The 17,500-nt window shown below is 47.9% G+C and overlaps 2 protein-coding genes across 2 annotated transcripts in view; both read right to left on the bottom strand.

Annotated features, from left to right (window-relative positions):
* Window positions 1-3,138, bottom strand: part of LOC138863318 (clumping factor A-like) — a 4,400-nt gene extending 1,262 nt beyond the window's left edge. Inside the window, exon 1 of the mRNA XM_070127511.1 lies at window positions 3,131-3,138. Coding sequence (XP_069983612.1) covers window positions 3,131-3,138 — 8 coding nt within the window. The remainder of the gene's footprint in view (window positions 1-3,130) is intronic.
* The window catches only part of LOC113828529 (pneumococcal serine-rich repeat protein), a 250,504-nt gene that overhangs the window by 129,021 nt on the left and 103,983 nt on the right, over window positions 1-17,500 (bottom strand). The window lies entirely within an intron of this gene.

Below are 17,500 nucleotides of genomic sequence, written 5' to 3'. Positions count from 1 at the left end.
AGAAAGAAGGCGCAGAAAGGCCAAAAACAGATGACCCTCAGCACTCCACCCCCCTTCGACACACACCTCGCCAACCCCAACACCACCCCACCCCATTCCCCACCCCCACCCCATCCCACCCAACCCCACCCCACCCCATCCCCCCCCCCTCCCCACCCCCATCCCACCCCAACCCCCACTCCCACCCTCCCCCTCGGCCCTCCAGACTACCAACCCCCACCCCCACTCCCCTCGGCCCTCCAGACTACCAACCCCCACCCCCACCTCCCCCTCGGCCCTCCAGACTACCATCCCCCACCCCTACCTCCCCACCCCCACCCCCACCTCCCCCTCGGCCCTCCAGACTACCAACCCCCACCCCCCACCTCCCCCTCGGCCCTCCAGACTACCATCCCCCACCCCTACCTCCCCCCTCCCCCCACCCCCACCTCCCCCTCGGCCCTCCAGACTACCAACCCCCACCCCACCTCCCCCTCGGCCCTCCAGACTACCATCCCCACCCCCTACCTCCCCCCACCCCCACCCCCACCTCCCCTCGGCCCTCCAGACTACCAACCCCCACCCCACCTCCCCTCGGCCCTCCAGACTACCATCCCCCACCCCCTACCTCCCCCACCCCCACCCCACCTCCCCTCAGCCCTCCAGACTACCAACCCCCACCCCCACCTCCCCCTCGGCCCTCCAGACTACCATCCCCCACCCCCTACCTCCCCCACCCCACCCCCACCCCCCCCCTCGGCCCTCCAGGCTACCAACCCCCTCCACAAACCAAGAACGCCAACGACCCTCCCGATGACGCCAGAGAACATCAATGAATTAACCTCTCTTGAACTCATCTTGACGAACGTAAAAAAGGTGTGATGGAGAATGGATATCTTCCCATTCATAACTTTCTACGGTTATCTTTTCTTATCAAACCACCCCGCCCATCGTCATCACCATTATCATGGGCTTCAGTAGCATTATCGTTATGGTGATCATCATAATAGAAATGATACTACTGTTGATAATATTGATAGTAATACTAATAATAATGATGAAAATAATAACAATAATAATAATAGTAATGATGATAATTGTAATACCAATAACAATAACAATAATATTAATAATATTAATAATAATAATAATAATAATAATAATAATAACTACAACAACAATAATAATGATAATAAGTAATAATAAAAGTAACAATAACTATAATACTACTACTAACAATACTACTGATAATAATGATAACGATAATGTAATAATAATAATGATAACATAATCATCATCAGTAAATGGTCGGACAAGAGACATTACGAAAAAATGAGAGAAATACAACGAAAAAAGAAAAAAAAAACACGGAAAAAACACGAGCAAGAAAAACACAACGAATTCAATGAAAGACAAAACTATTGAAATTAGTAATAGTAAAAAAAACATTAAACAAAAAATAAGACGTAAAACTTTAACGAAATGAAACATGTACAAGGAAACAAAAAAGGAAGAAAAATAAAGCATAAATACGAAACCGGAAAAACGATACAAAAAAAATCAGAAGATAATTAGATAATAGTGTGAGCACCATTACATACATGCATACATACACACATACGAAAATACATACATACATACATACATACATACGTACGTACGTACATACATCATACATACATCTTAGAGAGAGAGAGAGAGAGAGAGAGAGAGAGAGAGAGAGAGAGAGAGAGAGAGAGAGAGAGAGAGAGAGAGAGAGAGAGAGAGAGAGAGAGAGAGACAGAGACAGAGACAGAGACAGAGAGAGACAGAGAGAGACAGAGAGAGACAGAGAGACAGAGAGACAGAGAGACAGAGAGAGAGCGAGAAAGGAAGGAAGGAAGGGAAAGAAGGAAGGAAGAAGGGAGAGAAATACAGACAGACAGAGATGGGGGCGCGTTTGACGGTCAGTTTTTTCCCCCGGCGCCGCCCACCGCCCGCCACATTAACCCATCAGCCGCCAATTAGTCCCCACACGCCCCGCACCACCTACAGCGGCTACCTGGCTACAACGGGCTACCTGATCCTGCGGCAGACACTCGCTACCTGGAACTCAGATTTATATACCTGCTTCCTCCCACTCCTTCTCCCTCCCCCCCTCCTCCTCCTCCTCCTCCTTCGTGTTCTTCTATTCTCTCCCTCTTTCTCTTTCTCTCTCACTCTCTTTCTCTCTCTCTCACTCTCTTCTTATTCAACCTTCCTCTCATCCCTTATTCTTATTATTATTCTCGTCCTTTATCCTTCTCCTTCTCTTTCTACTCACTCTTCCTTTACCTTCCTCATCTTTCTTCTTCTTCTCCTCCTCCTCCCTCTCACTTACAACCTTCCTCTTCCTCTGCTTCCTCCTTTCTCCGCCCACTTTCCATCCTTCTATCCACCTTTATTATTGACCTAATTTATCTGTTTGCTTTCCGCATCCTTGTCTCAGTTTCTCTTTCTCTCCTTCATTCTCTATTCTCTTACCTTGTCCTTCGTCCTTAACTGCTTGTTATCCTTACCACTTTTATTTCCATTTCTTCATCTCTTCCTTCCCACTCCCTTTATCTCCGTTCCTTCCCATTTCGTCCGGCTCTATCGTATCCATTTCTCATTCCTTTCTTCCCCTTCTCTCTCCTCTCCCCCTTCCCTATCCCTTCCACCCTTCTCCCCAACCTTCGCTCTCATGTCCTCCCCTTCCCCCCTATCCCCCACCCTTCCTCTGTCAACACGAACACCAATACCTGTCCCGTGTGTATATGCTTTTCACACCCCCTCCCTCACCCCCCCCCCAACTCCTTGCTTTCTCCCTCCCTCCCTTCCCTTTATCGTGCGCCTCCATTCTCTCTCCCACTCTCTCTTTTTCCTGCCCTCCCTCTCCCTCCCTCCCTTTCCCACTTTCCCCATGCGCCCCCTTTCCCTCCACCTTCCCTCCCTTTACCCTGCGCCCCGCCTCTCTCCCTCCCTTCCCTCTCTCTCCCCTTTCCTCCCTCTCTCTCTTTCCTCCCTCCCTTTCCTGCGTCCCCATCTCCTCCCTCCTCCTCCCCTTCCCCCCTCCCTCTCCTTCCCTCCCTCTCCCCCTTCCCCCTCCTTCCCTCCCCTCCCCCGCCCCCTCCTCCCATTTCCCAACACTCACTTGCGCATTCTGGCCACACCTCCCGTGCCTCGTCCCCGTAAGTGGTTATTATCTTTCTTCCTCCTCTCCCTCCTCCTGCCCCCTCCCCCACCCCCTTACCCTCTTCACTCCCCCTCTACCCCCTATCCTCTCCCTCCTACCCTCCCTACCTCCCCTCTCCCTCCCACCCTCCCCACCCTTCCCACCTCCCCCTACCCATCTGAACCCTTCCTCTCCCTCTACTCTCCAACCCTTCCCCACCTCCCCTCTCCCTCTACCCTTCCACCCTCCCCACCTCCCCTCTCCTCCTACCCTCCCTACCTCCCTTCCCCACCCTTCCTCTCCCTCCTCCCCCCCCCCGCTTTCGGCTACTGGGCTTGATTGACCACCTGGGAACACACCTTCAGCGGCGCCCACCAACCCCAATCACAGCTGATGCCGCCCACACACACACACCTTTCCTGCCCCCTCCTCTCTCTCTCTCTCTCTCTCTCCCTCTCTCTCTCTCTCTCTCTCTCTCTCTTTCTCTCTCTCTCTGTCTCTCTCTCTCTCTCTCTTCTCACCTGTCCTTTCTCTTCTCTTTTCCGTTTCTTCGTCTGTCGCCTGTTTTGGATTTCTTGTTCTCTATTCTCTTTTCTTTTTGTTTTCTTTCCTCTCTCTTCTCTTCTCCTTTTTTCTTCTTTTATTTTTCTCCCCCCTCCTTCTCCTCTCCTTTCCACAACTCTTCTCTCCTCTCTCTCTTCCTTCCTTCCTCTCTCCTCTCCTCCCCTCCTCCCTTCCTTCATCTCTCCTTCTCCCTCCCCTCATCTCTCCCTCCCTCCCCTCCTCCCTATCTCCCCTCCTCTCTCCCTCCCTCCCTTCCTCCCCTCCTCTCCTCCTCTTCTCCTCTCTCCCTTCTTCCCTCCCTCCTCTCCTCTCTCCCTTCCTCCCTCCTCTCTCCCTTCCTCCCTCCTCTACTCCTCCTCCCCCTTCTCCTCCTCTCCTCCTCCTTCCCTCCCCCTCCTCTCTTCTCCCTTCCTCCCCCCTTCTCCTCTCCCCTCCTCTCTCTCCTCTCTCCTCTCCTCTCTCCTCCACGGCGCCGACCCCACCTGGCGAACGACCCAGCCCTCACCTGCAGTATAGATCTATAATAACATAATAACATCAGTATTTCACAACGCCAACGACGGAACCATTTTGTTTTTGTTTTTTGTTTTTTTTTGTTTTTTACCTGCCCTTTCTATTTTTGTTTTTTCTTTCTCTCTCTCTCTCTTATTTCCCGGGGGTTTTGGGGGGGAAAGGGGGAAGGGGAGGAGAGGAGGAGGAGGGAGGGGAGGAGGAAGAGGATGAGGGGGGAGGAAAAGATTCTATTTTTGTTTTCCTTTTTTCTCTCTCTATTATTTCCCCGGGGTTTGGGGGAAAGGGGGAAGGGAGGGGGAAGATGGAGGAAGGGGAAGGGGAGGGGGGGAGGAGTCTATTTATGTTCTCTTTTTCGTTCTCTCTTTTCGGGGGTGGAGGAAAAGGGGGGAGGGGAGGAAGAGGAGGGGAGGGGAGGGGACAGGGAGGCAGGACGGGGAGGGGAGGAGAGGGAGGCAGGAGGGGGAGGGTGGTATGTGAACTACGGGAATTTCGACAAATAAGTCATCTGCGTGCGCGGGAATGTGACTTACTTCTTCTTGGGGAAAATGTTGGATGTGATGGATGAAACAGAGAGTAATGAGTTGTCAAGATGGGGATAGAGGGAGAAGGAGGAAGGGAGAGGGAGGAGAGGAAGGAGGGAGAGAGAGAGAGAGAGAGAGAGAGAGAGAGAGAGAGAGAGAGAGAGAGAGAGAGAGAGAGAGAGAGAGAGAGAGAGAGAGAGAGAGAGAGAGAGGAGGAGAGGAAGGGAGAGGAAGGAGGGAGAGGGAGAGGGAGAGGGAGAGGGAGACGAGGGAAGGAGGAGAGGGAGAGAGAAGAGAGAGAGAGAGAGAGAGAGAGAGAGAGAGAGAGAGAGAGAGAGAGAGAGAGAGAGAGAGAGAGAGAGAGAGAGAGAGAGAGAGAGAAGAGAGAGAGAGAGAGAGAGAGAGAGAGAGAGAGACAGACAGACAGACAGACAGACAGACAGACAGACAGACAGACAGACAGAGAGGAGAGAAGAAGAGAGAAGAAGGAAGAGAGAGGAGAAAAGAAATACGATAAAAAACAAAAGAAAGAAAGAAAAAAAAGAACAGAACAGAAAGAAAGACTGGAAGCACAGATCCTACAAAAGTACCGCCTGGCAGCGCCGTCCGGACGTGTGAGGGTATTTGTTCCTCCGCGCCAAGCAGTTGTCGTACGGCCCAAATCCTCGAGTCACGTTCCGCTACTAACGATACAAACCTCAACACTCATTTCTCATTCTCTCGCCCCTCCTCCCCTCCTCTCCCTCTCCCTCTCTTCCTTTTCCTTTTTCCCTGTCTCGGTTTCCCTATTTCTCTATCCCCCTTTCTGTCTCTGTCTCGCTCTGTCTTTCTGTAATCCTTCCCTTTCTATTCCTCCCTCCCTTCCTATCCCTTCCTCCTTCCCACCTCCTTTCTATCCCTCCCTCCCTCGTTTATCCCTCATCCCTTCCTATTCATCCCTCTCTCTCTCCATCTTCCCTCCCTCCCTCCTCCCACCCTCCCTCCCTCCTCCCACCATCCCTCCCTATCCCACCCTTCCCTCCCCACCCACCCTCCCATCCCTCCCTTCTCTTCCTCCCTCCCTCCTCCTCCCACCCCCTCCCATCCCCTCCCTCCTCCTATCCCTCCCTCCACCCCACCCTCCCTCCCCTTTCCCTCCCCTCCCTTCCCTCCCCCACCCTCCTCCCTCTCCCACCCCTCCCCTCCCTTCCCCGCAGGAGAGACGTTCGGGTCACGCTTCCCACACATCCCGCAGACACGAACGAGCTCTTAATCGCCGACGTAACAAAAGGAAGGAAACATACAAAAAAAAAAAGAGTGAAAAATAGTGAAAGACAAAAAAAAAGAGAGAGAGAGAGAGTGAAGAAGGAGTTGAGAAAGAGAAGAAAGAGGGAGGGAGGGAGGGAGGAGAAAGGAAAAAGAGGAGGGATGGACAGAAAGGGAGGGAGGGAGGAGGGAGGAAGGAGGAGGAAGGGAGGAGGGCAGGGAGGAGGCAGGGAAGAGGAAGGGAGAGGAGAGAGAGAGAGAGAGAGAGAGAGAGAGAGAGAGAGAGAGAGAGAGAGAGAGAGAGAGAGAGAGAGAGAGAGAGAGAGAGAGAGAGAGAAAGAAAGAAGAGAGAAAGAAAAAAGAGAGAAAGAAAGAAGAGAGAAAGAACGAAAGAAAGAAAGAAAGAAAGAAAGAAAGAGAAAAGATAAAAAAGATTAACACACATACGATTCGTCGTGTTCGGAGGAGAAGCTGGAGTGGATGAGGGGACGGGGAGGAGAGGGAGGAGAGGGAGGGGAGGGAGGAACGGAAGAGGAGGGGAATCAGTATGTAAATAAAGGAAAGAAACACGAGCTTCAAATGGGAGTTTGTTCTCAATTTTCTTTTCGCTTCGTGAGGCGCGGGAGGAGGGGGAGGGGAGAGAGGGGTAGGGGAGGGGAGGGAAGGGAGGGGGAGGGGAGGGAAGGGGAGGGGAAGAGGGGAAGGGGGTGGGGGAGGAACGTAGGGCCGGGAGTCAGGGGGAACAATCTGACTCATTTCGTTGTTCTTTTGGAGAATGCTGAACCGTATTCGTGTCGACAAATGAACCAAAAGGGCTCGAATGAGAACGAATATCTTCACAATGCTAGAGATGTATTCGACCGGTTTCGAACACATTCTCCATCAGAAATACGTACAATGTATTCGAAACCGTCAAATGCAACTCTCGTACGGTGAAGATATTCATTCTCATTCATACCTTCCTGCAATTCTTTTGGGAAATTTAAAAAAAGAGAGAGAGCTCGAATGAGAACGAATATCTTCAAAATACTAGAGATGTATTCGACCGGTTTCGAACACATTCTCAGCCAGAAATACGTACAATGTATTCGAAACCGTCAAATGCACCTCTCGTACGGTGAAGATATTCATTCTCATTCATTCCTTTCTACAATTCTTTTGGGAAATTAAAAAAAAAGAGAGAGAACGACGCCTTTGGTCTGTGTGCATACATCGGTATACATTAACATACAAGTGCACATAAACACACAAGCATAAATATGCAAATAATAATACACACAGACGAACACCTACATATATGCTTACTTGCAGGCATACATATAGCTATATACACATGCACATATACATCCCTAAACACACACACACACACACACACACACACACACACACACACACACACACACACACACACACACACACACACACACACACACACACACACACACACACACACACACACACATACACACGCACACACACACACACACACACACACACACACACACACACACACACACACACACACACACACAAACACAAACAAACACAGAGACACAGACACACACACACAATGAAAAAAATAAAAATATTTCCTTCACCTTTGTCCATTTCTTTTCTCTCTGTCCCTACAGTTACTATATCTAATTTATCCGTCTCTCTCTCTCTCCCTCCCTCTCTCCCTCTCCCTCTCCCTCTCCCTCTCCATCTCTCTCTCCCTCTCCCTCTCCCTCTCCCTCTCCCTCTCTCCCTCCCTCTCTCTCTCCCTCTCTCTTTCGCATTCCTTCTTTTCCATTGTTCTTCCTTCTCTCTCTCCTCCTCCGTCACCGCGTCTCCGCCTCCCGGGTGCTGGGCGGTCATTGTTTCCACCCACGATAAAGGGACACGCCCACTCGCCGCTTCAGCTGGTAGTACAATTGACTTGCGTTGGGGGAGGGGGGTAGGGGGGGGTAGGGGGGCGTTGTTGTATATATTCTATTTCTTTCTTGCTTGCTTTGTCTCTGTGTCTGTCTGTCTCTGTTTTTCCTCATCTTTCTCTCATTTTCATTTTCTGTCTTGCTTTTTCTTCGCTATTTCTCTTTGTCTTTGTCTTTTTCCCTCCTTTCAACTCTTTCCTCCCTCTCTCCCTCCCTTCTTTCCCCTCCCTCCTACCCCCCCCCCCCCCATACACACACACACACATACGTCTGTGCGTGCGTGAGTGCTTGCGCGCCCGCCTTCAAGCAACCAGTACTGGCCACTTTACCCTACCACTCCACGTCCTCCACCGCAGCACACACGGGCGGGCTAAAGGAGGGGAGATAAGTGGGAGGGGGAGGGGAAGGGGAAGGGGGGAGAGGGAGAGGGGTAGGGAGGATCGGGAAGGGAGGGAGAGGGGAAGGGGGAGGGAGGGATGAAAGGGAGAGGGAAAGGGGTAGGGGGAGGACGGTGAGGGAGGGGCAGGGAGTGAGGGAGAGGGGAAGGGGGGAAGACGGAGAGGGAGGGAGAGGGGAAGGGGGAGGACGTGGGAGGGAGGGAAGGGGGAAGGAGTAGGCGAACAAGGGGAGGGTTGGAGAAGGAGAGGCAAGGCGAATGAGGGAGGGGGTAGGATATAGGGAGTAGACGAGTAAGAGGGAAGGGAAGGAGGAGAGGGAAGAGGTAAACAATAGGTAAACGAGGGAGGAAGAAAGAAACACCAAAAAAAACAAAAAGAAAAAGAAAAAAAAATAGAAAACAACAGCAACAAAAAGAAACCTCACACAACCTCCCCTCCCCCCACCTCCCTCACTCCCCGAATCCCCCCCTCCCCCCGCGGGTCTCTAAGCGTTTTCTGTGACACTCCGAAACTCTCACAACAACCCCGTGCCAGCCATGACAGGATCGGTGACAGTCGCAACCCAGGAACACGGCTACTTAGAGGGTGAGAAGGGGGGGGGGGTAGGGGGAAGGTCGTAGGGGGAAGGGGACGGGGAGTGGGAGAGGGTGGGAGGGGGGTAGGGGGAAGGGTGGAGGAGGGGGAGAGGGTGGGGTTGGGTTGGGGAGGAGGAGGAGAAGGAGGTAAAGATGGCGAAAGGGAGGAAGACGAAGAGGAGAAGAAGGTAGAGGTGAAGGAGGAGGAGGAGGAGAAATGATGATGGTGATGAAGGGAGGACGAAGAAACGAAGAACCAGAGAATGAGGAACTGCGGGTGGAAGAGGAGAGGACGAAAAAACGGAAGGGGAGAATGAGATGAAAGAGGCGGAAGAAGAGGAAGAGGGAAGAAGAAGAAGAAGAAGAAGAAGGAGAAGAAGAAAAGAAGTAGAAGAGGAAGGGGAAGAAGAAGAAGAAAGAAAGAAAGAAAAAGATGAAGGAGAAGACAAAAAAAAGACAAGAACAAAACCACAAAGCAAAAAAAAACAACAACAAACAAACGAACATCGAAAAAAGACAAAAAAGAAAAACAGAAAGACGAAAGAATCCAAGCGTCAAAACAAACAAAGAACAAAAACAAACACACCCCAACAGATACCGACACAACCAAACAAACAAACCAAGACACAAAAAAACTACCCATAAAAAAAAGAACAAAAACAAACACACCGAAACAGATACCGACACAACCAAGCAAACAAACCAAGACACAAAAAAAAAACTACCCATAAAAAAAACAAAAACACACATACACCACGTCAAAAAAAAAAAAAAAAAACTACCCATTAAAAAAAAAAAAAAAAAAAAAAAAACACACACACCACGTCTGCTGTTCCTTCACGGGCCATGGCTTCCCATCTGCCATGCGAGATACGCGTTTTTTTGGGACACTTTTTTGGGCCACTTTGGGGGGGGGGGTCGGGAGTTTAATTACTTCACTTGATTGCTGTCTTTTCTTGTTTTCTTGTTTGTTTTGTTTTGTTTGTTTGGTGTTTACTTGATTCTGTCTTTTTTTGTTTTCTTGGCTGTTTTGTTTAGTTTTTGTTTGTTGTTGTTTACTTGATTTCACTTGATTTCTGTCTTTTCTTGTCTGTTTTGTTTTGTTTTTGTTTGTTTGTTCGTTGTTTTATTATTATGATGATGATGAAGACGAAAATTTAAAAGATGAAGATGAAAATACAGATTTGAAGATGATGAAAATTTCAAGACGAAGATAAAGATTTCAAGACGAAGATGAAGACGATAATCTAAAGATTTCAGGAAGAAGATAAAGACGATAATTTCAAGATGAAGATAAAGACGATAATTTCAAGATGAAGATGAAAATATAAAGATAAAGATAAAGATTCAAAGAAGAAGGCGAAGACCAAAACCTCAAAGATGAAGATGAAGAAAAAGACTCGAAGACAGAAGAAAGCGGAGATGACGAAGACGTTTCACTTCCACAAGCACATCCTCTTCGAAAATAGAGATATAAAACAAAACCCACACACATACACACACATACATACATACATACATACATAAACACACATACATGTACACACACAAACACAAACACACCCACACCCACACCCACACCCACACAGACACCCACACCCACACCCACCCACACATACACCCACACCCACACCCAAACACCCACACCCCCTCCACACCCACACCCACACCTACACCCAACCCCCACCCCCACCCCCCACCAAAAAAAAAAAAAAAACAGACCGACCGACAAACCGACCGACCGACAGGCAGGAGCGCCGGGCCGGACCACCCAGCCACTCGGAGCCACTCGGGAGTTCCCCTCGCGCCTCTAGACTCCCCCCCCCCAATCGGCCGAGAGGCCACGAAACAATTGTAACAAATAAACCCCCTGGCTATCCTGCACCCCTCCCTCCTCCCTCCCCCTTCTCATTCGTCCCTCGTTCTCGCTTCTCCCTCCCTTTACCATATCTCGCTCTCTCTCTTTTTACTCTCCTCCTCTCTCTCTCCTTCCATCATCTCTCGCTCTCTCTCTTTTTTCCTCTCCTCCACTCTATCCTTCCATCATCTCTCGCTCTCTCTCTTTCTGTTCTCCCTCCCTCTCCCTCTTTTATCCTTCTTCCTCTCCTTCCTTCTACCCTCCCTCCCTCTCCCTCGTTCTAACCTCCTCTCCTCTCCCTCCTTCCACCATCCCTCGCTCTCTCTTTCTACTCTCCCTTCTTCCCTCTCCCTCCCTCTCCTTCCTTCTACCCTCCCTCCCTCTCCCTCCTTCCTCGTGTATCACCCCTCCCCCACACTTTAATCCCTCGCCCCTCCCTCTCCCTCCTCCTTCCTCCCTCTCCTTCCCCCTCCCTACTCCCATGACTCTCACCACCCCACCCCTACCCACACGCGTCCCTCACCCCTTCCCCTCCCCATCCTCCCCATCCTCCTCCCCCTCCCCTCCCCCTCCCGGAGCGTCGCGTGCGAGCAGTTGCCATAATGCCTTTTTGTACTTTTTTTTTTTTTTTTTTTTTTTTTTACTTTTTTATGTGTGTGGATCTTGACGCCTTTTTGTTGTCCCTTTTTTATTTTTAACCAATTGGCGTGTGTGGCTTTCCTTGTTAGCTAAACGGGGTGAACTTTATTTATTTCTGGAGTTTGTTTGTTTAGATGTTTGATGTTGGTTTCGTTTTAGGGGAAAAAAAACTTATTCGTGCACGTAATATTAGATTATTATTTATGCATCCGTGTGCAATGGGTGTTCATATACATACGTACATGTATACAGAGAGAGAGAGAGAGAGAGAGAGAGAGAGAGAGAGAGAGAGAGAGAGAGAGAGAGAGAGAGAGAGAGAGAGAGAGAGAGAGAGAGAGAGAGAGAGAGAGAGAGACGTACATATATACAGAAAGGGGGTGGGAGGGAGGGAGGGATGGGAGACAGAGAGAGAGAGAGAGAGAGAGAGAGAGAGAGAGAGAGAGAGAGAGAGAGAGAGAGAGAGAGAGAGAGAGAGAGAGAGAGAGAGAGAGAGAGAGAGAGAGAGACGTACATATATACAGAAAGGGGAGGGGGGAGGCAGGGATGGAGACAAAGAGAGAGAGAGAAGAGAGAGAGAGAGAGAGAGAGAGAGAGAGAGAGAGAGAGAGAGAGAGAGAGAGAGAGAGAGAGACAGACAGAGACAGAGAGAGAGTGAGAGAGAGAGAGAGAGAGAGAGAGAGAGAGAGAGAGAGAGAGAGAGAGAGAGAGAGAGAGAGAGAGAGAGAGAGAGAGAGAGAGAGAGAGAGAGAGAGAGAGAGAGAGACAAACAGAGAGAGACAGACAGACAGAGAGTTAGACAGACAGACAAATATAGCCATAAAAATAAGCAGATCGGTCTAGGAAGAGCGATGCAGGGAGGGGCAGGAAAGGGGGAGTAGGAGAGAGAGAGGAAGAGGATAGAGACGAGAAAGAATAAGGGGTAAACAAGCAAGGGGAGAGGAAAATGGACGAAGGGAAAAGGAGGACAAGACAGAGAAGAAAGGGAGGAGGAGTGGAAATACGAGAGAAGAATCGGAGACAACAAAAAGAAGGGAAAGAGAGGAAAGAGAAAAGGGGAGAAGGAGAGGAGACAAGAGGCAGAGTTACATGGGGGATGCTGACCAAAGAAGAGGAAGTAGGAGAAGAGGAAGTAGGAGAAGTGGAAAAGAAAGTAAAAAAAAAGAAAGAGAAGAGCGAAAGAGAAAGGGAAAGGGTAGACGAGAAAAAGAGAAGGAAATAGTGAAGATATATGTGGAGGGACGGGGAGAGAGGAGGGACGGAGGGGAGGGAGAGAGGAGGGACGGGGAGAGGGGAAGGAGAGAGGAGGGACAAATGGGGAAGGAGAGAAGAGGAAGGAAGGAAAGGAGAAAGAAAGGAGACACACCAATCTTCCGATACAATTCTCATATCCCTCTCTTCCTCTCTTCCTCTCTTCCCTCTCGCCTCTTCCCCCCCGTTCCTTCGACCCTCCCATCTCCTCCTGTTTATCTCGCCGGTTGTTTGTGGAGCACTTTTCTTATCTCGTTTAATAGGCGTGGTGTATAGAACGGTCTCCACTTCGTTGTCTGTTTGTTTGTTCGGTCGAGTCGGACGATTCTCAAATCTGTTTTCGAATGCCTTACATCGCCTCTCGAGTCATTTCGGTTTTCATTTTGCTTCTTCTTCTTCTTCTTCTTCTTCTTCTTCTTCTTCTTCTTCCTCTTCCTTTTCTTCTTTTTCTTCATAATCTTCATCTTCCTCTTCTTCTTTTTCTTATTCTTCTTCATAATCTTCATCTTCCTCTTCTTCTTTTTCTTTTTCTTATTCTCCTTCTTCTTCTTTTCCTTCATCTTCTTCTTCTTCTTCTTCTTCTTCTTCTTCTTCTTCTTCTTTATCTTCTTTTTCCTCTTCTTCTTTGTCTTCCTCTTCTTCTTCCTCTTCTTTTTCTTCTTCTTCTTCGTCCTCTTCTTCTTCCTCTGCCTCTCCTTCCTCTTCTTCTTCTTCTTCTCTTATTAGTTTCTACATGTTTACGAATATCTGCAGCATCCAAGCGGGAATTATGTGTAAATATGTACTCAATATCCTGGTTATGTTTATGTTTGTGCCAAAGTGTGTGTTTGGGTGAATGAGAGTGAGAGAGAGAGAGAGAAAGTGAATGAGTGAGTGAGTAAGTGAGTGAGAGAGAGAGAGAAAGAGAGAGAGAGAGAGAGAGAGAGAGAGAGAGAGAGAGAGAGAGAGAGAGAGAGAGAGAGAGAGAGAGAGAGAGAGAGAGAGAGAGAGAGAGAGAGAGAGAGAGAGAGAGAGAGAGAGAGTTAAGAAGAGAGAAAGAGGGGGAGCAATACAAGCAGAAAGAAATCCAGAGAGAGAGAAAATAGCGAGAGAAGGAATTAAGAAGAGAAAAAGAGAGGAAAAAATACAAAAGCAAATAAACCCAGAGAAAGAGCGAGGAAGAGACAAAGATAAAAAAAAAAGAGGGAAAGAGAGAACGAGAGAGAACACGGGAGACAAACGTTGACAGACACAAAGACACGTGTCTGCCGCTTGCCCCAAACAAAGCCTCGCCGTTCGCAACACATTCGTGTCACTTGCCCGTTCAATCGGCAATCAGCGCATCCTGCCGTCACGTTCGGCGCTCGACAGACAAACACGCGCGACCTAAACCAACCGACTCAAACCGAACGAATATAAGAAAAAAGACAAACCTATACAATCAATTAAATAAATAAATATATATATATATATAAAAATACTCTACTCGACAGACAAACACGCGCGACCTAAACCAACCGACTCAAACCGAACGAATATAAAAAAGACAAACCAATCAATTAAATAAACAGAAAAATAAGTAAATAAATAAATAAAAATACTCTACACCATATCCTCTATAAATAAATAAATAAATAAATAAATAAATAAAAATCAACACCACCCCGATCAACACCCCCATACACCTCGGCGCGAGAGGAGGTCCAACCCCCCGCCGTGACAGATGCAATTTAGCGCTTAGCGAATCTAGCGCATTTCCGCTCGCCGCCGCTGCCTGATAAATAGCGCCGCCCTCGGACGTACCTCGGCTCTCGGCGCTAGTACCTCGTCGGGGTTGTGGAGGGTGTGGCGTGTGCTTCGAGGATATGGTGACCGTGGGTGCAATTGCGATGCCGGGGTGTGGGTGGGGTGGGGTGGGGTGAGGTGGGGGTGTGGGTGGGGTGTGTGTGTGTGGGGTGGAGGCGGTGTGTGTGTGTGTGTGTGTGTGTGTGTGTGTGTGTGTGTGTGTGTGTGTGTGTGTGTGTGTGTGTGTGTGTGTGTGTGTGTGTGTGTGTGTGTGTGTGTGTGTGTGTGTGTGTGTGTGTGTGTGTGTGTGTGTGTGTGTGTGAGTGTGTGTGTGTGTGTGTGTGTGTGTGTGTGTGTGTGTGTGTGTGTGTGTGTGTGTGTGTGTGTGTGTGTGTGTGTGTGTGTGTGTGTGTGTGTATTGAGAGAGAGAGAGAGAGAGAGAGAGAGAGAGAGAGAGAGATAGAGACCATGTTTTGCAACACACACTGAAACACACAAACTCATGCCAATACACACATATACATTCATGCAAACACACCCACCCAACCCACAAGCACACGCCCTACACCAAAGCCGATACACCCATACACACACAAACAAAAACCGGCGCGCGTGTGTGTGTGTGTGTGTGCGTGTGCGTGCGTGTGTTCTGCCCTTCCACAGGCCACCCACACAGACATTTAATTTTAGCCTTTGTCATGAGCATCATAATTGGCTGCTGAGTGTCTTGTGGGCGGGGCTTCGACGTCATCAGGAACCAATCAGCGTGAGACATGCAAACCACGCATCAACCCCCCCCCTCCACCCCACCCCCACCCCCTGACACTTATCGTAAATCTTTCTCTCGTCTATCGGCGGAAAATTACGACCCGGACGAACCAGACTGGTGGGAGGGGAGGGAGGGGAGGGGAGGGGGGAGGGAGGGGAGGGAGTGAGGGGAGAGAGAGATAGAGAGAGAGGGGTTGGGGGGTTGGGTAAGAGGAGTGGGGATAAGGGTAAGGTTGAAGGGGGTGAGAGGGAGGGGGGTGGGGATGATGGTTGGGGAAGGGGAGGGGGTAAAGGATTTTTTTTTTCGTGGTTATTTATCTTATTCTCTATTTCCTTTTTTTTTTTGCTATATTACCTACTTTCTCATTATCATTTTCTGTTGTTCTCTTCATCCTCTACTTCTCATTTCATTACCATCATTACCATCTTCATCAACAGCAGGAGCACCATCATTATCATCACCATCCTCATCATCAGCAGCAGCACCATCATCATCATTAGGATCATCATTATGAGCACAATTATCATCATCACCAACCTCATCATCATCATCACCATCCTCATAATCATTATCAGCGTTTCATCATCATCACAATCACCATTACAATCACCATTATCAGCACTATCATCTTCATCATCACCATCCTCCTCATCACCATCATCATCACCATCACCATCCTCATCATCATCACCATCCTCATCATCATTACAACCCCCATTAACACCAACAAAATGTACCCAAGTTTATTTATAAATAACCAATACTTAACACTACCATTCTCTACACTTTTATGAACATTCTTTACACCTCTTCTCAGAATCAATTATTAATACTATCATCCCGATTATTATCAAACCTGAGGCAAAGGTTATTACATATTCATATCTATTTTCCATCACCATTACAGTTTACTTGGAATTTTACTTCCGTCTTCATCAATTTAAAAGGACAAAAAGAAGGGAAAAGGGAAAAGAAAAAACGAGAGTGTAAGAGAGTAAAGAGAGTAATTGAGAAAGTAAGGAAAGAAAGAAAGAAAAGGAATAGAAAGAAAAAAAGGAAAATAAAGAAAAGGAAAGGAAGTAAGAGAAAGAGAAAAAGTAAGTAAGCAAAAAAGAAACAAAGATAAGAAAGAAAAAGTACGATAGAAAATAAGAGAGAAAAAAAGACAAAAGCAAAGAAAGAGAAATTAAAAAAGAAAAGCAAACAGAAAGAGAGAAAGAACATAAAGAAAAAGAAATCAACAAACAAACAAACAAACAAATCCTTCTTTGACGCCGTCACACCAAAATAATAATTTTCATTAACAACTTTCTTTGTCTTTTATTTATTTATTTATTTTTTATTCCCATTATACCCAGATCCGTAAAGATAACGAGAGAACAGATCGGATAACAGGTCTATGAACATTAATCAAGGTCTGGCTGATAAGAAACGTGCTGTAGATCAAGAGTATTAACATGTTTCCGTAAATCAAAAATGAAAATTATTTAATTCTCGGCAACTCCGCTGTTTCCACTTCATTTGCTGGGATAATTGTGTGAAATATGAGGGTTGTCTGATGAGGTGTTTAAAGGCATCTTTTGGTGGTGATGACGGTGGTGGTGGTGGTGATGATGATGTGATGAATATGATAGTGATGGTGGTGATGATGATGATGATGATGATGATGATGATGATGATGATGATGATGATGATGATGATGATGATGATGATGATGATGATGATGGTGGTGGTGGTGGTGGCGGTGATGAATAAATATGAGGATGATGATTGTTGTGATGATGGTGGTAGTTGTGGTGATTATGTTGATGGTGGTGATGATGGTGATAATGATGCGGGTGGTAATAGTAATGGTGATCATGATGGTGGTGATGGTGGTATGTTGATGGTGGTGATGATGGTGTTGGTAATGGTAATGGTGATGATGGTAGTGGTGGTAATGATGATGATGATGATGATGATGATAGTGATGATGATGATGATGATGATGATGATGATAATGATAATCTTATTCGCACAACCTTACCAATCCAATCCCAACCAAAATTTAACAAACAAACAAATGCTACCAAACCAACTAAACCTCCCAGAAAAAAAATATCTCAAAAACAACAGCAAAAGTCTTACCAGAACAGCCGTCTTACTCACACACACAAGCACACACACAGGCAGACACACGTGGGCGGCCACCTTGGAAGACGCCAGCTCGTGTGCGTGTGTGCGTGTGTGTGTGTGTTGCTTCGTCACCCAAACGTACCTGAGGAAACAAAAGAAAAGAAATATTTTAGTCGCTGAGGCTCTTGCTTGGCGAGGTCGCAACACCCTCTCTGCTCCCCCTCCCC

This window comes from Penaeus vannamei, chromosome 11 (genome assembly GCF_042767895.1).
Source record: "Penaeus vannamei isolate JL-2024 chromosome 11, ASM4276789v1, whole genome shotgun sequence".
NCBI lineage: Eukaryota > Metazoa > Arthropoda > Malacostraca > Decapoda > Penaeidae > Penaeus > Penaeus vannamei.
The sequence above is the reverse complement of the archived record's forward strand: the minus strand, read 5'-3'. Positions and strand labels throughout refer to the sequence as shown.